This window comes from Balaenoptera physalus (assembly GCF_965194825.1).
Source record: "Balaenoptera physalus genome assembly, chromosome: 2".
Taxonomy (NCBI): domain Eukaryota; kingdom Metazoa; phylum Chordata; class Mammalia; order Artiodactyla; family Balaenopteridae; genus Balaenoptera; species Balaenoptera physalus.
The window spans coordinates 179,308,665-179,332,919 of NC_138883.1; the positions used below are offsets into that span (position 1 = coordinate 179,308,665).

General features: G+C 40.5%; 1 protein-coding gene and 1 long non-coding RNA gene across 5 annotated transcripts in view; one reads left to right on the top strand and one right to left on the bottom strand.

Moving 5' to 3' along the window:
- The window catches only part of LOC309654645, a 619,568-nt gene that overhangs the window by 236,233 nt on the left and 359,080 nt on the right, over nucleotides 1-24,255 (bottom strand). The window lies entirely within an intron of this gene.
- The window catches only part of MPP7 (MAGUK p55 scaffold protein 7), a 261,809-nt gene that overhangs the window by 203,135 nt on the left and 34,419 nt on the right, over nucleotides 1-24,255 (top strand). For all 4 annotated transcript variants that reach the window (XM_082448953.1, XM_082448952.1, XM_082448955.1 and 1 more), the window contains one exon: nucleotides 4,742-4,912. In XM_082448953.1, the coding sequence (XP_082305079.1) occupies nucleotides 4,742-4,912 (171 nt within the window). The remainder of the gene's footprint in view (nucleotides 1-4,741; nucleotides 4,913-24,255) is intronic.

Genomic DNA, 24,255 nt, shown 5'->3' on the forward strand with positions numbered 1-24,255 from the left:
AAACATGAAGGAGAGTTCAACTTTACTAACAGTTAACATGAAATGATACACAGTTTTTCACTTGTCAAATCACTAAAGATTTTTAAATGGTTAGAAGTCCTTTAATGAAAGAATGGTAATAGGGGCAGTTGTACTTGCTGCCAGTGGAAATGTACACTGTTATTAACCAATCTGAGGAGCATTTGGACAAGATCTGTCAAGCTTCTTGCAATTTGCTCTAATGAAGTCATCAGTGACATAGAGTAACAGGAATGTACAGGGATGTTTATTGCTGTCTTGTTGAAATAAGGAGCAAATAACAAGCAACTTAAATGTCATCTTTTATAATAAAAAGTAAATTTACTTTCACACAGAACCATACAACTAAATAAGTTAACAAGTCACCGTAAATTATTCCTGCTGGAAAATATTAGATAAGAAGTGTCTCCGTGTGATGAAGGGCTGACCTGCAGCTGCAGCCTCACTGTGAAGCCACTTTCCTATTGTAATAAAGTAAACATGCTGTTCCTTAAAAAACACAAATCTTTAGCAGCTGTGGGTAAGAGCCCTGGAAAAAGCCTGTCCGTAAAAACGTTGAGCCAATTATAAATTACAAAAATGTGAGATATAAGGAAAAATACATTTTGTACGAAACTGTTCCCTTACTCCAAATTCCTTGTTACCGCTCCTTTCCTGCTCCTTCTTTTTAAAAGCCAGCTTTTGCTAAGACTTGTGAACAGAAAACGAGCTAGAATTAAATACGTTCTAGGTTATTTATTCACATTTATTGGAAAGAACCTTCTGTTTGCTTTCAGTTTAAGTACACATTCTTGGTCAGCCTTTTAATAAGAGAACCACCTAAGACCTGAAGGCCAGAAGTTATTAACCCCTTTTCCTGACATAAAGGTCACTCTCCTTTAGGCTTAGACTTAACCAAGGTGTGCTGACACGTCACTCACTGTGTCACTGAAGTTTGAAAGTTACAGTCTCTGTGCTGCCTTGAACGGCAGGCCCAGTGTGCCATTACCTCTGGCCACCTGGTCTGGTTTTGTTTTTATCTGAGAGGCAAGTAAGTATTCTGGATTTCATACCTTTTGTCATGTCCTCTGTTGTTCTGGGTTGGGGATTCTTCTTTTCTTGTTTTCTGACTCTATTTTTGTGTATGCACATATATGTATGTACATGTGTGTATGCGTGTGTGCATATGTATGCGTATGTGTGTGTGTACATGTGTGGTGTAAATATGGACCATATATAGGTGTGTGTTGAGGAAGTGAGGGATCATGGGTAAGGAGGACAGGAGAGAGGGATGCTCTCTAGATTTAAATATAGGAACAGAAGTAGCACAGCCCTAGAAGGAGTATCTAGAAAAAATGAAACGATACTTAATGTACACTTGTCTTTGTTTTATTTTTTTAAAAATGCCTTACTACTTTAATAAGGTACTTTTAATATTTAACATATTTAAATCTGGCTTTACTATTTTGTGTCTTTTGTAGCATTACCCAATTAAAAACATATAAGCCCCTTAATTTGTTTTTCCCGTTCTTGCTAGATGTGTGCTGTGGGAACACAGGGGACACAGCGTGTTCCTGCCTTCGAGGACTTTAAGTTTAGGTGGGACGTAGTCAGGTACTGATCTCTCTCTAGTCCGTAAGGCATTTGCCATATGCTAGGCACTGAGCGAATGCTTCACATGGATAGTTTAACCTTAATAACCGTGTGAGGGGTTGACAGTATTATCCTTATGTTAAAGCTGAGAAATGAGCCTTTGAGAAGTTTTTAAACAGTTGGCAAGTCACCCAGTTAGTAAGTAAGCCAGTGACCCAGGCCTGTCCCCCTCCAGTCTGAGCCTTTAACACTCAGGGAGCTGAGCTCCGATTGGATCCGTATGGACCTGGCTGACTTTTCCCTTTGTTTTGTAAATGAGGCACGGGGCCAAGGTACTCAAGCCTCAGAACCTGTGGGAATTCCACTTGCCTGGTCGTGGCCACCTGGAAAACACGTGAGCGAGGTCAGGGCCGTGTCGTGGCGTGTGGGCGCATGTGGTGGCGTCCCTGATGCGCTGGCCGGGGCGCAGGGGCCGAGCAGCTCCGCTGCTCCCCAGGGCTGCTTCCAGCTCTGAGCCTTCATGGACGCAGTGCTTTGTCCTTTTGTCTGCCTCTTACACTTCTCTTGTGAAAATACCAAATGCGTCCTGCTTTCTTTGTTGAAATTTACGTTAAGAAAATGAAACAGGAATGATAGTAGAGTTTTGGGGGTTGCCTTTTTAAAATTCTGTTTAGAAAATGTACTTCCTACTTTGATCCAGCACCTGTTCTGTACCAGGCGCTGTACAGCTCGCATCAGCAAGCCGTCCTGTAGACCAGGGCCCTCGTCCTTGATGTGCATCGAGATCTCACGTTAGAAATCTGGTTCCCTTCTCTCTTTCTCCCACTGTCTCATTATTGTTTATGACGGAAGTGAAAACTTCAGTTAATCATAAAGACTCCATTAGGTAAACACTTTCACTGAAATTCAGGATTTAGCTGGGATTCGTGGATCAGGAATTTTTCCGGTTTTCACTTTTGGGTTCATTGTGGATGAGGCATTTATGTCTTAGATCCATTTCTGTGCCAAACGTTTGTAGTGACTTGAGGAAAACCCTCCCTGCATACAAGGAATAATTGTGAAGGAATTTTTAGTTTTACCTGCTAGTCCTACAAGGTCTGTGAGAACTTGAAATTAGAACCCTGAAAGGCCAGAATAGCAGAGTTAGAACAGCTAACGTGTAATTTCTGTGCCAAACTGGAAACCACCTTATCCTGGATCCCGGTCTGGGCCAGCGGTCGCAGGCGGCAGTGGTGAGGAGGGGCTGGGATGGTGTTACTAATTTCTGCAAATTAGGAAGATGTGACTGTCTGAGGACCACTTAAGCATCGGGGCGGTTGTAGAATCTCGGCAGCTGCTGGTGTGGTGCTGGAGGACTCAGATCTGAGGGTCCTTTTCCCAGGTTCTCTTGAGTGTGTCCCAACACCCTAGGAGACCAAAGAAACAAAACGTAATTACAATCTGTCCTCTGACCCTTGCCGTACAAGTTTGACTTGTCTCTGCAGGTGAGAGCCTAAAATTCACACATCTTTTCTTCATCATAGGACCAGGATGGCACAGTTCCCCTTTCCGGTCCCTCAAATCGCATCTTTCTTTGTAAGATGATAGTGTGTTTCATCATTTATTCTGTTTGCTTTTTCCTTTTGTCTTTGATAAGAGAGCTTTAGAGCAGTTGTCTTCCTTATTTCACATTCTTTGTAAATCTTTTCCCTCAAATAATTCGAATATCTTCTCAAGATCAGAGTGATTCTTGGTGGGTCCCAGGAACATACTATCAGATGAACTTTTATCACTCCATTCTTAATATCTTGATTGATTTTTATTAAACTGTGAGTCCATAAGGTGAGTGATATAACTCCATAGTCATTGATAATTGTTTTTTCATATCGCCTTTATTTTGAATATTATTAATTTTTAAATCCAATAGTAATATTTATTTTTCATGTACCCTAAAATTCACACAGATCAGTTATTACATTATTGTGTTTTATTATGAAATACCTTTATTAAAGTTTTTTCTGTTTATCAAATTTGATCAGTATTCTTTTTAAAGAGAATCTAGTTTTATACGTTTTATAATATACTTGGGTTTTGTTTTGTACTACGGAGCTGATATCGAATATATATCATATTTTAATAAGCAGGCTGTTTTCCCTCCCTTTAAAGTCTGGATTTTGAGGGTGTTGGTTAGGCCAAGAATTCTTGAATGGTGTGTATGGTAAATATCACTATTCTAGAAAAGGCATAAAACGAGAATGATATAACAACATGAAGAAGAAGCAGAATGAAATGGGAGTTGACTGAGAAAAGGAACTTTTGCAGCTCCTTTTCTGAGCCAACATTTCAAATGACAGTGATGAGCTGGAGGGGGACTGTTTAAGCAGACAGGAAATTTATTTAAATACTCAAAAAGCTGTTTTAATAAAAGATGACATGACCTATTCATAAGAGTACACAGTTGTGGCTCTGAAACTTATTTCCAAATTTCAGTAGGCTTCAAATTATAAAAGCATAGAATTTCCGTAGGAGAAAAAGAACTTGGGGCTTGGTCATTTACCCACCCCCTGGGGGCTCATAGCAGTTAAGTAACTTGCTCTTACTGACAGGCAGGTTCTGTCTGCCGGATCGGTGCAGAGGCCTGTTTGACACTGCTCTCTCTAACTTTAGTTTTCTTTCTATTTAACAATAGATGCTGTCTGTGGCACAGGTGTGTTGTTAGGCTGTGCTTAGAATATAGCATAAAAGGTTCTAGTATTTCTGAATGGGAAAATTCAGCATTTATATTTAAAGCGTTTTTAGTGCTTTTAACTTTTTCTTATCAAATGTGTTCATCAAACAGTCTTTGAAAAATTTTCTTTATGATGTCTGACCTCCTTATTTTGTTTTATAACGTAGTTATTTTGGTTCCTGACTTCTGAAAAGAACTCTTTGTGATTTGGAACCTAATAAAATTTATGATATTATAACTATATAATTAAATGTTAGATGATTCTCTTATCAGTTGTTTTAATGAAATAGTGGAGCATCTATTTACCTTTATTACCAAGTGCACTTGTAATGATATTATGGTGAATAAAATCGAGCCCAACTTTGAGGGTGTTTTCTTTCTGTATTGTGGTGGAGTCTCTTTTTTTTAGTTCTAATTGCTAAAAATAGTTTTTTGAATTTGCAGCTGGTTTTAGAAGAAGCTTCCGTCTTAGTAGAAAAGATAAGAAAACAAATAAATCCATGTATGAGTGCAAGAAGAGTGACCAGTACGACACGGCCGATGTGCCCACTTATGAGGAGGTGACACCCTATCGACGGCAGATGAATGAGAACTACAGACTCGTTGTCTTGGTTGGTAAGTGATTGTTTTGTGTGTGATGCTGCGGAAATAAGTGAGACCGTGGGAATTTAACTTCAAAGAGCACAATGCTGGAAATTTTCAAGCTAAAAAAATCTCCTCTTAACCCCTTTTGTTCGGCCTCGAAAATGATGTCTTTAGTCTTTTTGTACTTATGACATCGAGGAGACTTTCAAGACCTCTGGGCCACGGCGTTGGCATTTTACTGGACCCTCCGTGGGAGGGGGGAGAGCAAACGCTGTCACAGTGTATTCAGCATATCAGGGCAACTAAGTGATAGAAATGAAAAAATTTAATGTAATCGCGTTTCTTTTGATTCATTTTGAGGCGGTAGCCATGGTATAAGCTTCCTATGGGTTTAGATCTTTGGTGACGTTCTAAGGTGTTTAAAGCTAGAGAGTTAGTGAAACTGCCAGAAGTAAATATTTGCGGGGATTTCCATAAATATTGGTCTGATTTGCATTAACATCCTAGCAGACGTCTCGTCCAGCCTTTAAGATAGGAGCAGACACAACCTCCGTGTCCCCACCCCACCCTTGTTTGTGTTTCTTTAAGAATGTGGTGGCAGGTGTATAGGCTCCAAGGATCAAAGCCAGTGATTTGGGGGGAAAATTTGGAGCCTAGAGTCTATCTCTTGTTAATTGTGCCTTTATAAATTGAAGATGACAGTTACGGGGATGAGAATAGATGGAAAAGCTAAAGAATCCCCCTTTTTATTAAGGTGGGGTCCTTTGAAGGTAACAGCGTGTTCGTAACAGATGGGAGGTGACCAGTAGGAAATGATGCAGTTCCTCACATCCAGTGGCTCTGGAGGCGATCATGGCATCGTCAGATATTCCCACTGTTGGCACTATTTAGAAATACGTATTCACACGCTCCAAGGTGTCCTTTATTGACCGTGCCCTCTTCTTCTAGTCTGTGTATACTGGGCCCTCACCCCCTCTCCAGCCCCACCTGGAAGAAGGTTCTCCGTTGGTCTTCATGTTGACTGGAGAGCTTACAGCCCCAGCGTCCCTCCTTGTGGAGCGGGGCGAGTGAGAGCCCGAGCCTTCCCCAGTTCCAGATCCCGTTCCTGTCCCCGCTGCAGCCCTCCCCCGAACCACCCCTCAGCAGCACCGGTCCCTGCAGAGTCTCTCCCATCCCTGTGCATACCTGCTCTTCTCCCAAGTCTGCCCCTCACCCGAGGTCAGGTATACTTTGCGATAAAAGGGCAGAGAGAGTGTGATTTCCTCTGTCCCCTTAAATCTAGATGACCCTCGGTAGTCCAGGAGTTATTATTACAAGTATGTAACCTCTGGTTTTCTCTATGGGATCTAATTGAAAGAAAAAAGTAGGATAAACCTTACCTGTTTTTCTTTCCTATAGGTGCTAACAATAAAAAAAAACCCTGTCCTTGGGGCTGAAGAAGGGGAGATAGATGAGGATAAGTTATGAGTCTGAATACTAATCCAGGGAAGAATAAAATTAATCACAGAAGCAGCTAACGATAGTTGGTGATTATGGAAAGGAAATAGCCACTCCCTAGAATCTTACAAAGGAAAAGGGGGAGGGGAAAGCTTGGCCTCACGCAGATAGAATTAATCTCATGGGTTTCTGTTAAAGGGTACTGTATGCAGATGTCATTCCCCAGCCCTTAAGGAAATTCCTAGTGTCTATTTTGTAGATTCCTTGACACTTTTCAGGAGTAGTTAATCCTGTTATCTGTGAATAGAGACAGTTTTGTTCCTTCTTTGCAGGAAGTTCTTAATTCTTGCCTTATTGTATCTCCTCCTTACTCCAGGCTCCCCAGCGTGATGGTGAATGGCAGTGGTGCTTTGTCCTCTGTCTTATTGAGACAGTATTCAGTCTTTCACCAGGAAGTATGATACTAGCTATAGGTTTTTTAATAGATACCCTTTAGCAAATTAAGAAAATTCCCTTCTATTATTAGTTTGCTGAGAGTATTTATCATGAACTGATGGTGAATTTTGTCAAGTGGTTTTTTTCTGCATCAGTTGAGACGATTATATGTTTTGTCATTTGATCTGTTGAAATGCTGACTCATATGGATTGATTTTTGAATGTTGAATGAGCCTCGCCATTCCCAGCACAAACTCCACTAAGTCGTGACGTATTAGTCTTTTGTATAGCACTCCATTCAGTTAGCTGGCCTGCAGTTTTCTTATGATGTTTTTGTCTGCTTTTGTATCAAGGTAATGCTATATTCATTAAACATGTTGGGAACTGTTTCCTTCTCTTCATTTCTCTGGGGAGTTTCTGTAGAATTAGTAGTATTATTTTTTTTAAATGTTTGGTAAAATTCCCCAGTGAAAACACATTTGGGCTTGGAGCCATCTTTTGGGGGAGGTTTTTAACTACAAATTTAATTTCTTTAAAAAAAAAAAGGGAGGGGAGAGAGAGAGAGAAGGGGTGGAGGGAGGGCGAGCAAGCATGCAAGAGAGTGCATCTCTACACACACACACACACACACACACACACACACGACTGCTAGGTTATCTTCTTTTTTATTTTTAACGTTTTTATGGGAGTATAATTGCTTTACAGTGGTGTGTTAGTTTCTGCTGTATAACAAAGTGAATCAGTTATATGTTTACATACATCCCCATATCCCCTCCCTCTTGCGTCTCCCTCCCTCCCTCCCTATCCCACCCCTCTAGGTGGTCACAGAGCACGGAGCTGATCTCCCTGTGCTACGCGGCTGCTTCCCACTAGCTGTTTTACATTTGGTAGTGTATATATGTCCATGCCACTCTCTCACTTCGTCCCAGCTTATCCTTCCCCTCCCTGTGTCCTCAAGTCTATTCCCTATGTCTAGGTCTTTATTCCTGTCCTGCCCCTAGGTTCTTCAGAACCATTTTTTTTTTTTTTTTTTAAGATTCCATATATGTGTGTTAGGATACAGTATTTGTTTTTCTCTTTCTGACTTATTTCACTGTATATGACAGACTCTAGGTCCATCCACCTCACTACAAATAACTCAATTTCGTTTCTTTTTATGGCTGAGTAATATTCCATTGTATATATGTGCCACATCTTCTTTATCCATTCATCAGTTGATGGACACTTAGGTTGCTTCCATGTCCTGGCTACTGTAAATAGAGCTGCAATGAACATTGGGGTGCATGTCTCTTTTTGAATTATGGTTTTCTCCAGATATATAACCAGTAGTGGGATTGCTGGGTCGTACGGTAGTTCTATTTTTAGTTTTTTAAGGAACCTCCATACTGTTCTCCATAGTGGCTGTATCAATTTACATTCCCACCAACAATGCAAGAGGGTTCCCTTTGCTCCACACCCTGTCCAGCATTTATTGTTTGTACACTTTTTGATGATGGCCATTCTGACTGGTGTGAGGTGATACCTCATTGTACTTTTGACTTGCATTTCTCTAATGATTAGTGATGTTGAGTATCCTTTCATGTGTTTGTTGGCAATCTGTATATCTTCTTTGGAGAAATGTCTGTTTAGGCCGTCTGCCCATTTTTGGATTGGGTTGTTTGTTGTTTTGATATTGAGCTGCATGAGCTGCTTGTATATTTTGGAGATTAATCCTTTGTCAGTTGCTTCATTTGCAAATACTTGCTCCCATTCTGAGGGTTGTCTTTTCATCTTGTTTACGGTTTCCTTTGCTATGCAAAAGCTTTTAAGTTTCATTAGGTCCCATTTGTTTATTTTTGTTTTTATTTCCATTTCTCTAGAAGGTGGGTCAAAAAGGATCTTGCTGTGATTTATGTCATAGAGTGTTCTGCCTATGTTTTCCTCTAACAGTTTTGTAGTGTCAGGCCTTACATTTAGGTCTTTAATCCATTCTGAGTTTATTTTTGTGTATGGTGTTAGGGAGTGTTCTAATTTCATTCTTTTACATGTAGCTGTCCAGTTTTCCCAGCACCACTTATTGAAGAGGCTGTCTTTTCTCCACTGTATATTCTTGCCTCTTTTATCAAAGATAAGGTGACCATATGTACGTGGGTTTATCTCTGGGCTTTCTACCCTGTTCCATTGATCTATATTTCTGTTTTTATGCCAGTACCATACTGTCTTGATTACTGTAGCTTTGTAGTAGAGTCTGAAGTCTGGGAACCTGATTCCTCCAGCTCCGTTTTTCTTTCTCAAGATTGCTTTGGCTATTCGGGGTCTTTTGTGTTTCCATGCAAATTGTGAAAATTTTTGATCTAGTTCTGTGAAAAATGCCATTGGTAGTTTGATAGGGATTGCATTGAATCTGTAGATTGCTTTGGGTAGTATAGTCATTTTAACAATGTTGATTCTTCAATCCAAGAACATGGTATATCTCTCCATTTGTTTGTATCCTCTTTAATTTCTTTCATCAGTGTCTTATAGTTTTCTGCATACAAGTCATTTGTCTCCTTAGATAGGTTTATTTCTAGGTATTTTATTCTTTTTGTTGCAATGGTAAATGGGAGTGTTTCCTTAATTACTCTTTCAGATTTTTCATCATTACTGTATAGGAATGCAAGAGATTTCTGTGCCTTAATTTTGTATCCTGCTACTTTACCAAATTCATTGATTAGCTCTAGTAGTTTTCTGGTAGCATCTTTAGGATTCTCTTTGTATAGTATCATGTCGTGTGCAAACAGTGACAGCTTTACTTCTTCTTTTCTGATTTGAATTCCTTTTATTTCTTTTTCTTCTCTGATTGCTGTGGCTAAAACGTCCAAAAGTATGTTGAATAACAGTGGTGAGAGTGGACAACCTTGTCTTGTTCCTGATCTTAGTGGAAATGGTTTCAGGTTTTCACCATTGAGAACGATGTTGGCTGTGGGTTTGTCATATATGGGCTTTGTTATGTTGAGGTAAGTTCCCTCTATGCCAACTTTCTGGAGAGTTTTTATCATAACTGGGTGTTCAATTTTGTCGAAAGCTTTTTCTGCATCTATTGAGATGATCATATGGTTTTTCTCCTCCAGTTTGTTAATATGGTTTATCATATTGATTGACTCGCATATATTGAAGAATCCTTGCATTACTGGGATAAACCCCACTTGATCATGGTGTATGACCCTTTTAATGTGCTGTTGGATTCTGTTTGCTAGTATTTTGTTGAGGATTTTTGCATCTATGTTCATCAGTGATACTGGCCTGTAGTTTTCTTTCTTTGTGACATCTTTGTCTGGTTTTGGTATCAGGGTGATGGTGGCCTCGTAGAATGAGTTTGGGAGTGTTCCTCCCTCTGCTGTATTTTGGAAGAGTTTGAGAAGGATAGGTGTTAGCTCTTCTCTAAATGTTTGATAGAATTCGCCTGTGAAGCCATCTGGTCCTGAGGTTTTGTTTGCTAGAAAATTTTAATCACAGTTTCAGTTTCATTGCTTGTGATTGGTCTGTTTATATTTTCTATTTTTTCCTTGTTCAGTGTCAGAAGCTTCTGCTTTTCTAAGAATTTGTCCATTTCTTCCAGGTTGTCCATTTTATTGGCATGGAGTTGCTTGTAGTAATCTCTCATGATCCTTTGTATTTCTGCAGTGTCAGTTGTTACTTCTCCTTTTTCATTTCTAATTCTATTGATATGAGTCTTCTCCCTTTTTCTCTTGATGAGTCTGGCTAATGGGTTATCAATTTTGTTTATCTTCTCAAAGAACCAGCTTTTGGCTTTATTGATCTTTGCTATTGTTTCCTTCATTTATTTTTCATTTATTTCTGATCGGATCTTTATGATTTCTTTCCTTCTGCTAACTTTGTGGGTTTTTTTGTTCTTCTTTCTCTAATTGCTTTATGTGTAAGGTTGTATTATTTGAGATTTTTTGTTGTTTCTTGAGGTAGGATTGTATTGCTATAAAATTCCGTCTTAGAATTGCTTTTGCTGCATTCCATAGGTTTTGGGTTGTCTTGTTTTCATTGTCATTTGTTTCTAGGTATTTTTTGATTTCCTCTTTGATTTCTTCAGTGATCTCTTGGTTATTTAGTAGTGTACTGTTTAGCCTCCATTTGTTTGTATTTTTTAAAGGTTTTTTCCTGTAATTGATATCTAGTCTCATAGCGTTGTGGTCAGAAAAGATACTTGATATAATTTCAGTTTTCTTAAATTTGCCAAGGCTTGATTTGTGACCCAAGATATGATCTATCCTGGAAAATGTTCCATGAGCACTTGAGAAGAAAATGTATTCTGTTGTTTCTGGATGGAACGTCCTGTAAATATCAATTAAGTCCATCTTGTTTAATGTATCATTTAAAGCTTGTGATTTCTTATTTATTTTCATTTTGGATGATCTGTCCATTGGTGAAAGTGGGGTGTTAAAGTCCCCTAATATGGTTGTGTTACTGTCAATTTCCCCTTTTTTTGCTTTTAGCATTTGCCTTATGTATTGAGGTGCTCCTTTGTTGGGTGCATAAATATTTACAATTGTATCTTCTTCTTGGATTGATCCCTTTATCATAATATAGTGTCCTTCTTTGTCTCTTCTAATAGTCTTTATTTTAAAGTCTATTTTGTCTGATATGAGAATTGCTACTCCAGCTTTCTTTTGATTTCCATTTGCATGGAATATCTTTTTCCATCCCCTCACTTTCAGTCTGTATGTGTCTCTAGGTCTGAAGTGGGTCTCTTGTAGACAGCATATATACGGGTCTTGTTTTTGTATCCATTCAGCCAGTCTGTGTCTTTTGGTTGGTGCATTTAATCCATTTACATTTAAGGTAATTATCGATATGTATGTTCCTATGACCATTTTCTTAATTGTTTTGGGTTTGTTATTGTAGGTCTTTTCCTTTTCTTGTGTTTCCTGCCTAGAGAAGTTCCTTTAGCATTTGTTGTAAAGCTGGTTTGGTGGTGCTGAATTCTCTTAGCTTTTGCTTGTCCTTAAGGTATTTAATTTCTCCATCGAATCTGAATGAGATCCTTGCTGGGTAGAGTAATCTTGGTTGTAGGTGCTTCCCTTTCATCACTTTGAATATGTCCTGCCACTGCCTTCTGGCCTGCAGAGTTTCTGCTGAAAGATCAGCTGTTAACCTTATGGGGATTCCCTGTATGTTATTTGTTGTTTTCCCCTTGCTGCTTTTAGTATTTTTTCTGTGTATTTAGTTTTTGATAGTTTGATTAATATGTGTCTTGGTGTGTTTCTCCTTGAATTTATCCTGTATAGGACTCTCTGTGCTTCCTGGACTTGACTATTTCCTTTCCCATATTAGGGAAGTTTTCAACTATAATCTCTTCAAATATTTTCTCAGTCCCTTTCTTTTTCTCTTCTTCTTCTGGGATCCCATATAATTCGAATGTTGGTGCGTTTAATGTTGTTCCAGAGGTCTCTGAGACTGTCCTCAATTCTTTTCATCCTTCTTTCTTTATTACGCTCTGCGATAGTTATTTCCTCTATTTTATCTTCCAGGTCACTTATCCGTTCTTCTGTCTCAGTTATTCTGCTATTGATTCCTTCTAGAGAATTTTTAATTTAATTTTTTGTGTTATTCATCATTGTTTGTTTGCTCTTTAGTTCTTTTAGGTCCTTGTTAAACGTTTCTTGTGTTTTCTCCATTCTGTTTCTAAGATTTTGGATCATCTTTACTATCATTACTTTGAATTCTTTTTCAGGTAGACTGCCTATTTCTTCTTCATTTGTTTGGTCTGGTGGGTTTTTACGTTGCTCCTTCATCTGCTGTGTGTTTCTCTGTCTTTTCATTTCGGTTAATGAAAAGCTGTGTGTTTGCGGTCTCCTTTTCACAGCCTGCAGGTTTGTAGTTCCCGTTGTTTTTGGTGTCTGCCCCCAGTGGCTATGGTTGGTTCAGTGGGTTGTGTAGGCTTCCTGGTGGAGGGGACTGGTGCCTGTGTTCTGGTAGATGAGGCTGGATCTTGTCTTTCTGGTGGGCAGGACCGCGTCTGGTGGTGTGTTTTGGGGTGTCTGTGACCTTATTATAATCTTAGGCAGCCTCTCTCCTAATGGGTGGGGTTGTTTTCCTGTCTTGCTAGTTGTTTGTCATAGGGTGTCCAGCACTGTAGCTTGCTGGTCATTGAATGGAACTGGGTCTTAGTGGTAAGATGGAGATCTCTGGGAGAGCTTTCACCATTTGATATTACGTGGAGCTGGGAGTTCTCTTGTGGACCAGTGGCCTGAGCTTGTCTCTCCCACCTCAGAGGCACAGGCCTGACACCCGGCCGGAGCACCAAGACCCTGTCAGCCACACGGCTCAGAAGAAAAGGGAGAAAAAAAAGAAAGAGAGAGAGAGAGAGAGGGAGGGAGGGAGAGAGGGAGAGAGAGGGTGGGGGTGGAGAGAGAGAGAGAGAGTGAAAGAAAGAGTAAAACAAAGTTATTAAAATGAAAAATTTTAAAAACATTAAAAATTAAAAAAAAAAGAAAGAAGAGAGCAACCAAATCAAAAAACAAATCCACCAATGATAACAAGCACTAAAAACTATACTTAAAAAAAAAATGGACAGACAGAACCCTAGGACATATGGTAAAAGCAAAGCTATACAGACAAAATCACAGAAAGAAGCATACACGTACACACTCAGAAAAAGAGAAAAAGGAAAAATATATATAAAAAAAAGGAAGAGAGCAGCCAAACCAATAAACAAATCCACCAATGATAACAAGCGCTAAAAACTAAACTAAGATAAACATATAAATCAGAAACTAGTCAGTCGCATACAGCAAACCCCAAGTCTACTGTTGCTCCCAAAGTCCACCTCCTGAATTTGGGATGATTCGTTGTCTATTCAGGTATTCAACAGATGCAGGCACATCAAGTTGTTTGTGGAGATTTAATCCGCTGCTCCTGAGGCTGCTGGGAGAGATTTCCCTTTCTCTTCTTTGTTTGCACAGCTCCCAGGGTTCAGCTTTGGATGCGGCCCCGCCTCTGCGTGTAGGTCTCCTGAGGGCGTCTGTTCTTCGCTCACACAGGACGGGGTTAAAGGAGCAGCTGATTCGGGGGCTCTGGCTCACTCAGGCCGGGGGGAGGAAGGAGTACGGATGCGGGGCAAGCCTGCAGCGCCAGATGCCAGCGTGACGTTGTACCAGCCTGAGGCGCGCCATGCGTTCTCCCGGGGAAGTTGTCCCTGGATCCCAGGACCCTGGCAGTGGCGGGCTGCACCGGCTCCCAGGAGGGGCGGTGTGGAGAGTGACCTGTGCTCGCACACAGGCTTCTTGGTGGCTGCACCTGCAGCCTTAGCGTCTCCTGCCCGTCTCTGGGGTCCGCGCTGATAGCCGCGGCTCGCGCCCGTCTCTGGAGCTCGTTTAGGCGGTGCTCTGAATCCCCTCTCCTCGCGCACCACGAAACAAAGAGGCAAGAAAAAGTCTCTTGCCTGTTCGGCAGCTCCAGACCTTTTCCCCGACTCCCTCCCGGCTTGCCGTGGTGCGCTAACCCCTTCAGGCTGTGTTCACGCCGCCAACCCCAGTCCTCTCCCTGCGATCCAACCGAAGCCTGAGCCTCAGCTCCCAGCCCCGCCCGTCCCGGCGGGGGAGCAGACAAGCCTCTCGGGCTGGTGAGTGCTGCTCGGCGCCAAGTCTCCGTGCGGGAATCTCTCCACTTTGCCCTCCGCACCCCTGTGGCTGCGCTCTCCTCCGTGGCTCCGAAGCTCCCCCCTCTGCCACCCGCAGTCTCCACCCGCGAAGGGGCTCCTAGTGTGTGGAAACCTTTCCTCCTTCACAGCTCCGTCCCACTGGTGCAGGTCCTGTCCCTTTTCTTTTGTCTCTGTTTTTTCTTTTTTGTTTTGCCCAACCCAGGTACATGGGGAGTTTCTTGCCTTTTGGGAGGTCTGAGGTCTTCTGCCAGCGTTCAGTAGGTGTTCTGTAGGAGTTGTTGCACATGTAGATGTATTTCTGATGTATTTGTGGGGAGGAAGGTGATCTCCGCGTCTTACTCCTCCACCATCTTGAAGGTCCTCCCTAGGTTATCTTCTTGAGTGAGCTTTGGCAGTTTTTCTGAAGGAATTTGTCCGTTTCATCTAAGGTGCCAATTATATAAGCGTAAAGTTGTTCATGATATTCCTTTATTATCATTGAATGGGCTGTAATGTCCTGTGTTAGTGTCCCCACTTTCATTCCTGATATCATAATTTGTGTCTTCACTCTTACATCAATTATCTATTGTTGTACAATAAGTTACTACAAACTTAGTGACTTTCAAACAGCAAAATGTGTATTGTAGGAAGGTTTCTGTGGGTCAGAATCGGGGAGTTTGGGCATGACTTAGCTGGTCCTCTGTTCCACGGCCCCAACAGGGCTGCAGACGTATCTGGGGCAGAGGCAAGGGTCTCATTTGAATTCTAGACCGATGAAGGATCTGCTTCCAAGACCATGTGGTGTTGGCAGGATTCACAGGCCACCCCCAATTCCTTCCCACTTGGGAGCTGCTTCATCAAAGTGTGTGAACTGAGAAGGTAATCGAGAGTCAGCCCGGAGCTGGAGGCCACAGCCTCACACAGCCTGGCAACACATCCCACATTCTGTTGGTTAGAAGCAAATCACGGGTTTCACTCATGTTCACAGAGAGGGAGTTACACAAGGGTGTGAAGAGCAGGACGTGAGGGTCGTCGCTGGCCGTCTTGGAGTCCACCTGCCCAGCTCTTTGTCCAGTTTACTGGTCTTTTATAGCACCAACTTTACATTTAAAACTTAAAAAACTTTTCACAATTTCATTGATTTCTGCTCTTTATTATTATTTCCTTTCTCTGCCTACTTTGGATTTATTTTTCTCTTTTTCTAGTTTTATCAAATTTTTCTAGTTTTATCGAGTTGAATTTTAGATCATTGAGCATAATTAATTATGCATAAATTTAAATTTAAATTTCCCTCTAAGCACTGCATCCTACGAATGCTGATCTCTTGTGTTTTTATAACATATCATTCAGATCAGAATATTTTCTAAATTCCTTTGTAACTTCTTTGACCAGTGAGTTGTTTACAAACATGTTATTTAATTTCAAAACACTTGGGGATTATCCAGATCTCTTTTGGTTATTGATTTCTTGTTTAATTTCATTATAGTCAGAGAATGTGCTTTGTATGATTTCAATTAAGTTTGTCAGAATTTTTTTTTTTTTTTTCTGGCCCAGAATATGGTCTGTGTTGTTGAATGTTCTGTGAGTATTTAAAAAGAATGTGTTCTGTTGTTGTTGAATAGAGTGTTTTATACATATTATTTAAGTCAACTTGGTTGATAATGTTATTCAGGTCTTCTATATTCTTACTAATTACTTGTCCATTTGTTCTGTTAATTGTTGGGAAAAGAATTAAATTCTCTGTAACTGTAGCTGTGTCTGTTTCTCTTTTTACATCAGTCCACTTTTGTTTAATAGATTTAGAAGCTCCGTTGCTAGGTACATACACATTTAGGAGTATTATGTTTTCTTAATGAATTCACTCTTATTATGTAATACTATTTTTTACCCCAGGTAATATTCACTGTTCTGAAGTCTACTTTGTATGATATATAACGTAGCCACTCAGGCTTTCTTTTGCTTATTGTTTGCCTGGTACATCACTTTCTGTCTTTTTACTTTAACCCATCTATATGTTTATTTTTTGAGGTTTTTTTTTTTTTTTTCAGACAGCATAGTATTGGGTCTCAGTTTAGTTACCCAATCTCACAATCAGTGTCTTTAATTGATATGTTTAAACTTTAACATACATGTTTATATATATATTAAATAATGGTTGGATTTAAGTCTACTGTTTTATTATTTGTTTTCTATTTGGCCATTTGTATTTTTTAAAATTTTTCTTTGTGCCCATTTCTGCCTTCTTTTGGGTTATGTGACTATTTTTTCTTATTTGATTTTAATAAATTTGATGACTTTTTGGCTTTATCTCTATGTGTAATTATTCTCTAGTTGTTTTCAAGTGTTTTCCTTATCTTTGCTTTTTAGCTGTTGGATTATGATGTATCTTTTATTTTGAGTTCAACCTGTCTGGATTTCCTGGACTTCTCAAATCTGAAAATTTATGACATTCACCAAATTTTAGAAATTTTTGGCCATTTTTTTCCAAAGACTTTTTTGCTCCAGCCTCTTTCCCCTCTACTTCTGGGGCTCCAATAGCACATATGTTAGACCCTTCACTGTTGTCTGACAAGTTTTTCCAAGTGTTTCTCTGTTTCTCGTATTTGATGATTTGTATTGGTTTATCTTCAAGGTCTCTGACTCTTTCCCTCAACATCTCTGTTTTGCTGTTTAGCCCACTGAGCAAATTTTTTTTCTTTCAGGTATTGTATGTTCTTCAATTGGGAAATTACCAGTTCTTTTTCATAGTTTTTGTTTATCTAGTACGAATTTCATTTTTCCATTCATTTCAAGTGTGTTTACTTTCACCTCGTGAAGCTTAGCTGCTTTCTTGTCTTGGAAAATTCCAACATCAGGGTCATCTTGGGGTCAGCATCTGTTGTGTTTTTCCTTGAAAATTCGTCACCTTTACCTTGTTCTTTGTATGTTGAATCATTTGTTCTGTACCCTGGACGTTTTGAACATTATTTCATACAGACTTTGGGTCTTATTATATTCCACTGGAAGATGCTGAGCTTTTTAGCAGGCTGTCAGCCTGGCTAGGCTCCCTCCACGTGCCTCAGTTCAGTTTTCAAGTCTTTGCTCTGCTGCTTTGGGTCTGGGCCATGCGTGTGACGCTTGGGGTAGTCAGAGGCATTGGTGTGAATCTTAGTTCATTTTTGCAAGCCTCTGTGATGCTGCTTTGGGTTCATCTCACTCGTGCACAGCTTTGGGGTAAACCTACATCTTTGTGGGGTCTTGGCTGTGTGGCCCCCTGCTCCACGGTTCAGCTCTGAGAGAGACTCACCCTCTGGGCAAAGCCCAAGAAGAGATAAAAAAAAATAAAATGGGAAACTTCACCCCCTTGGGGGTCACCTCTCCAGACCTGACTTCCTTTTACTCTCTGCCTGCTTTTGTTTGCTTTTCCAGAGCCCCAGATTGTTGCTTTCTGTGTGCCATCCAGAGGTTTTAGTTGTAATCGGCGGGCCAGGTAGGCTGTATTGAGCTTACCCCGCTGGAGTGGAGCTAGAGCTCCCAGCGTATACAGCTGTGCAGACTGGCACTCCGCAATCAGCCTCCTCAGAATGGGGTAACACAGCCCTAACTCTCGTGTCTCCTGCTCACAGTTTCAAAGGGTCATCAGGACAGAAGAAAAACACAGCCTCATCCCAACTACTTTTTAAGGTAAATTAATGGTCCCAGAAATAGGTATCACAACATTCCACTGTGAGCCCAAAATCACAGCGTGATCCGCAGTGTCTTGGCTTCTGCTTTACATGAGAATTGGCTGTCTAGATCCACAATCATTGAACTAAAACACATCTGGGTGAGATCTTTAATGAAGAGGTTAGTTTAATTGTAGGCACTTATCTTGCCCTGAATCCCCTTTGCCTCTTGATCTTCAGGTTCCTGGCACCCGTCTCTGAATTGAATGTGGGCTCTGTCTTGTGGGCCAGGTGCCTTAGTTTTCAAACAAGCACACTGCTTGCTCTTGTCACTGTATACTTACATTCCCAGCAGGATCCTAGAGCTTTCTTAATTTTAATTTTAGTTGTTTAGTGTGTGACATCACTCAGACTGCAGGAACTGCTCTTTCAGTGTCTCCTTCTTGGAATTCCTTAGGTTTCTGAGGCCTGATTTTCAGGGGAAATTTCCCTTTTATCTCCCCAAACGAGCGTTACCCTCAAGCAACTCCTACACTGGAGATGCTAAATGTTGATGCTTCAAAGTGGTACAGTCAGTGAAGATTCTTATTTCCTGTGCTATGTGCTTCTCCCCCACTAGCATTTCCTTACTCTTTGGAGTTTTCCGGGTGTTATTGAGTGAATAATTATTGAGTGAATAATTAATTGCATTACTTCAACAACAAGCAAAATATCCTTTTTTATGACTTAGATTTCTCTATTATTTATTAAGATCTAACTATAACGTTTTATTACTCTCTGCTGTGCCCAACTGTGTTCAAAGTGTCCCAACTGTTTTTCAATTTTAACTTGTTTCTTAAGTGGGCCTTGACCTTCCTCTGCCCTGTGTAATAACAGTAGCTAATAGGTATCAAGCGCCCTGCGTAATAACAGTAGCCAACACGTATCGAGCGCCCTGCGTAATAACAGTAGCCAACACGTATCGAGCGCCCTGTGTAATAACAGTAGCCAACATGTATCGAGCGCCCTGCGTAATAACAGTAGCTGACACGTATCGAGCGCCCTGCGTAATAACAGTAGCCGTTATGTATCGAGTGCCCTGTGTAATAACAGTAGCCAACACGTATCGAGTGCCCTGCATAATAACAGTAGCCATTATGTATCGAGCGCCCTGCGTAATAACAGTAGCTGACACGTATCGAGCGCCCTGCGTAATAACAGTAGCCATTATGCATCGAGTGCCCTGCGTAATAACAGTAGCCATTATGTATTGAGTGCCCTGTGTAATAACAGTAGCCAACACGTATCGAGCGCCCTGCGTAATAACAGTAGCCATTATGTATCGAGCGCCCTGCGTAATAACAGTAGCCAACACGTATCGAGCGCCCTGCGTAATAACAGTAGCCATTATGTATTGAGTGCCCTGTGTAATAACAGTAGCCAACACGTATCGAGTGCCCTGCGTAATAACAGTAGCCATTATGTATTGAGTGCCCTGTGTAATAACAGTAGCCAACACATATCGAGTGCCCTGCGTAATAACAGTAGCCATTATGCATCGAGTGCCCTGCGTAATAACAGTAGCCATTATGTATTGAGTGCCCTGTGTAATAACAGTAGCCAACACATATCGAGTGCCCTGCGTAATAACAGTAGCCATTATGTATTGAGTGCCCTGTGTAATAACAGTAGCCAACACGTATCGAGCGCCCTGCGTAATAACAGTAGCCATTATGTATCGAGTGCCCTGCGTAATAACAGTAGCCAACACGTATCGAGCGCCCTGCGTAATAACAGTAGCCATTATGTATTGAGTGCCCTGTGTAATAACAGTAGCCAACACGTATCGAGTGCCCTGTGTAATAACAGTAGCCATTATGTATCGAGCGCCCTGCGTAATAACAGTAGCCAATATGTATTGAGTGCCAGGCGCTGTGCTCAGTTCTGTGCTTATATTATTTCATTCAGCCCCTACCATGACTATGAGGTAAATACTTTTCATATCCCCATTTTACAGAAGAAACTCAAGCACAAAGAGGAGAGAGGTTACTTGCCCAAGATCCAGCTACTAAGCTATGGAGCCAATTCAGACCCAGACAGTTCAAGACCAGAGCCTTGTTCCTTATCTCACTGTGGAATATTGCTTCTAATCTGTAAAATCAGGGCTGTGCTGACACTGTTTGCCGGTTCCGAATATCCTACTTTTCTCTTTTATTCTTTGATTTAGGGCCCATCCATTCATTTTCCTGATACATAGCTCCATGTTTTGTGGAAGTTTAGATCTGAGTCTACCGAGAGCATCTCTTGTGCAGGAGTCACGTTTCCACCCGGGGCCTCGGGGTCAGGCCAGCCCTGCCTTCCCTCCCCGCGCCATCCACGAAGGGCCCCGTGTTGCACACAGCGTCACTGGCCCACTTACCTTACTGGTCTGCTTTCCTGCTCCTCACATTGGCCAGCTCTTCCCTGAAGTATCCTAGCAGATTTGCCTGCTCTTTCCCTCTTCCATCTCTTCACATGTTCGGCAGCCCACCTGGGTAGCTCTCCCGGCCACCAAGGAGGAGCTCCGGGCTTGCTTTTACCGTGTCCTCCGTCTTCAGGCTTCAGCCGTAGCCCCCAGCCGTGTTGTGATGGTGGAGACAGATGCGCCCGCTACCCCAGCGGGGTAGCCTGCAGCCCCTGCTCCGGCACTTCCCAAACTTTAAAAGGCATTTGACTCGCCTGGGGATCTTGTTCATATGCAGGTTCTGAGCTCATACCCTGGGGCGAGGCCAGAGAGTCTGCATTTTGCTTTTTGCCTGCTGTTCCTGGTTATACGGAGGTGCCAGCGCTGTGCACCCTGGGGAAGCCCATTACTCTCTTTGGTTGGGTTCAGTTGCTGTTACGTTCTTTGTTGGTCGTTGCCAACTGGCTGCAATTTATTTTGATTTTCTACTTTTCTTCGCATCACACTTCCATTTTGTGCTTTTGCATGCGTGTGTTATAATGATGGTTTTAAAACTTCTGATTTTTCTTAATCTGCTATTCTGGAATATTTTAGGTTTGGTCTGTCTGTTTAGAGCAACTGATTTATTATTTTTTAGCCTTTATTTTGAAATTCCTATTAGAAAAATAAGTTTATTTGAAACTCTTTAGCTCTTAACACTTTATTTCCCTATTTTGGAGCAAGTGCTGGTAAAAGGTAATTTTTAATAATGCAGAACTTTTTACTATTGTATTACAACAGAACAGACTTAATGAAGAATATTGGTCTTATTTTTTTGTGATGTTAGAGTACATATTATACCCAGGCAAATAGTAGATCCTGTATCTCTACATGAAAAATAGAGAAAGAAAAATCACGTAAAAATATTAAATTCACACAAACTTCTTATCCTGTTTCTACTAAAGGCAGGGTTTATAAACTTTTCAGAATCAGGAATGCCTGCACAGATGGAGGCCTGGAAATTGCATTAAGCTTGTGTCACTGACTGAACATGAGGATGTGTCTTCTGCCTGCACCGTGGCCTTCTGTAGACTGGCCTTCTAAAGAATTTCCCGTTATTCACTTTCTTCTATGTGGTCACCACTCAGAAAGCCTTCCTGCTTGGCCCGTATGGCACAATTTGAGATATCAGAAGTTTAGAGTTTATTGTCTCGAGAAATCTCCATCTACTAGATCCCGTGATATAGTGCAGGGTAGCGTGGATGGTAAGAAACAGGCTTCTGGGGCAGGACGGGCTGAGTCCCCATCCAGTTCTGCACTTCAGTAGCTGGTGCACCTGCACATTTCAGATTTTCTCTGGCTTCAGTTTCTTCATTTAAAAAATGAAAATAATACGATCACCTGCTTTCTAGGTTTGTTTGAGAGCTAAATGAAATATTTGCAAAGGGTTTAGGCCAATTCCTGGCCCTACTAAAGTTTTAATAAAATGTAGCTCTTATATATTAGCTAAAAATACTAACAAGATAAACATGAAGTGTTCAAACATGAATAGGCCTCTGCTGATTTTGAAGCTCAGTGTTCAAAATGCTTAATAAATTAGATTATTTAGCAGTTTATCATCTAAAAGAGGTAGTCAAGCAGTGGACTCCAGTTTTGGAAATTCTCATTGTTCCTGCATTAACTGTCTACTTTTCTTGATTGTAAAAATTATATATTTAAAAAATAGTTCTTGGATCCTGTAACGTGTACAGAAGATGGAAAGAGTATAAACATCGTGGTCCCCAGCCTCATTTGTTTTCTCTCAGTGTTCAGAAAGCCATCAGGAATAACGGTATTTGCCCTGAAACTGTTAGATAAATATCGTTAAGGAGCTACCGAGAATTATTATCTCTACATTTTTACCATAATATTGCATGACTTTAATTCTCAGACTTAATGTTCAAGAAGTTAAAATTATCCAAGTTGTTAGCATGGCAAAAATATGACAGGGGAGGACTTTGAGCCTTGATCGGAAGTATTTAATTTTCTCTTCATTTTGAAAAGATGCTATTCCAAGCCACATTTTAGCAACTAAAACATCTCAGTGATGGTTTCTGTTATATTTCCTTCTGCATTTAAAAGTATTTTCCAAAAAGTATGTTAAAACCAAATGACAAGCATTTAGTGCATTTTTCTACATAAGTTTTATCTTTGGCGAAACATGACTTTTTAAAAAGTAAAGTAATAAAACCAAATAATGTGTGTGTGTTTGCGGGGCGGCTACTAAAACCCTTCACAGCTTAAGGCAGTAAAGAGCAAGGCTTATCTTGTGGATGGTCAGACAATCTGTGACTTGTTCTGTCTGGTTATGAGACATAAGAGGAAACTGACAATAAATCTTTCTGTATGTTTCATCTCCCACGTTCTAGCGTGAAGCCCTATTCTGCCTCCTTTGTGCTGACTCTCCTATGTTGCCTAAAGACTGCCTTGTGGAAGTAGTTTGAATAAATCAGCATTTGTAAGACTGTCGCCATTTTCCCATAAAACTGGCAGAGCAAAATGTCTCCCACATAAAGCAGAAAGAAAAGTAAGCAATCATGACCAAATGTAAATGTTAATATGTTTATTAGGATTCCCATAGCTTTTGTTGAACGTTGATTGAAGGTTTGTGGGAATTAGAGTCTGATCTGCAGGATTTTAGAGAGACAACTATAAACCCAAAAGTTATCATTGAATCTATGAGTGTGTGATAGATTTAAAATGATAATCCTTGTATATAAGAGATAAATATGATCTTTATTACAATCACAGTTGGCTGTTGGTCTGTCTTAAATGTTTACACTCTGGCTGACTTCCTGGGCATAAATCACAGTTATGTTCGTTTGGGGCACGGACTGTACCAGATACTGTTCTAGACGTGTGAATTCATCACTGAAGAACACAAACATTTTTTCCCTTGGGGTGTTTACATTCTAATGAAAGGACATATAGACAGAAAACATACTCATAATAAATTAGTAATAAATAGTAAAGTCAATTGTATTGTACTTAGAGGGTGATAAATGGTGTAGAAGAAAGTAAAAGCAGAGCAGAATCAGGGGACTTGGGCATTGGCCATTTTGAATAGAGATCATGGGAGCCTCATTGAAAAAGTTTTGAACAAACTGGAAAGAAATGGATAAGGGAATTGTCCATCTCTCTTCTGCTTAGCTAAGGAAGACCCAAGGATGGTTTTATGTTGCCTTTTAGTTTTACTGCACTCTTGTCATAGCCCTGAGTTAGAGGTGAGACAGGTACTTAAGTCGAAGTCTGGTGTAAATAGCTGCTTTGAAAAAAATAATGCTGTTTCAACAAGCCTCCTACTTCCTTTTTCTTTTCTTTCCTCTTCTCCTCCTTTTCTTCTCCTTCTCCTCCTCCTCCTTCTTCTGACATCAGCATAAAAACTGATGCTTCGTTAATTGCATTTTTCTTCTATTATGAAAGCAACAGAGGAAAGAAAATCAGAATCTCTAACAAGGTTTGTTATGAACTGCGAAGTTGCTGTGTTTTCTATGTAGTTTGATTCCCAGGGTTTTATAAACAGATTTGTCACTCTCCAACACAAAAATCCAGCCACACACTAATGCGATCATTATAAGATTGTGAGTCAAATATAATAGCATGAATGTTTTTATTTTATGCCTAGAGCAGCAAATATAGTATATAGTGCTGCAATATGATAAGTAGACTTTTTATAACATGTGTCTGATCTAAGGGATACCTAGAGATTTCATTTGATTTGTTTTGCAATAAATCAAATGAGTAAGTGTGTTTTTTTAGGTCACAAAAGCAGTTTGGATATTTATTGCAGTCTCCAGTAATTCTG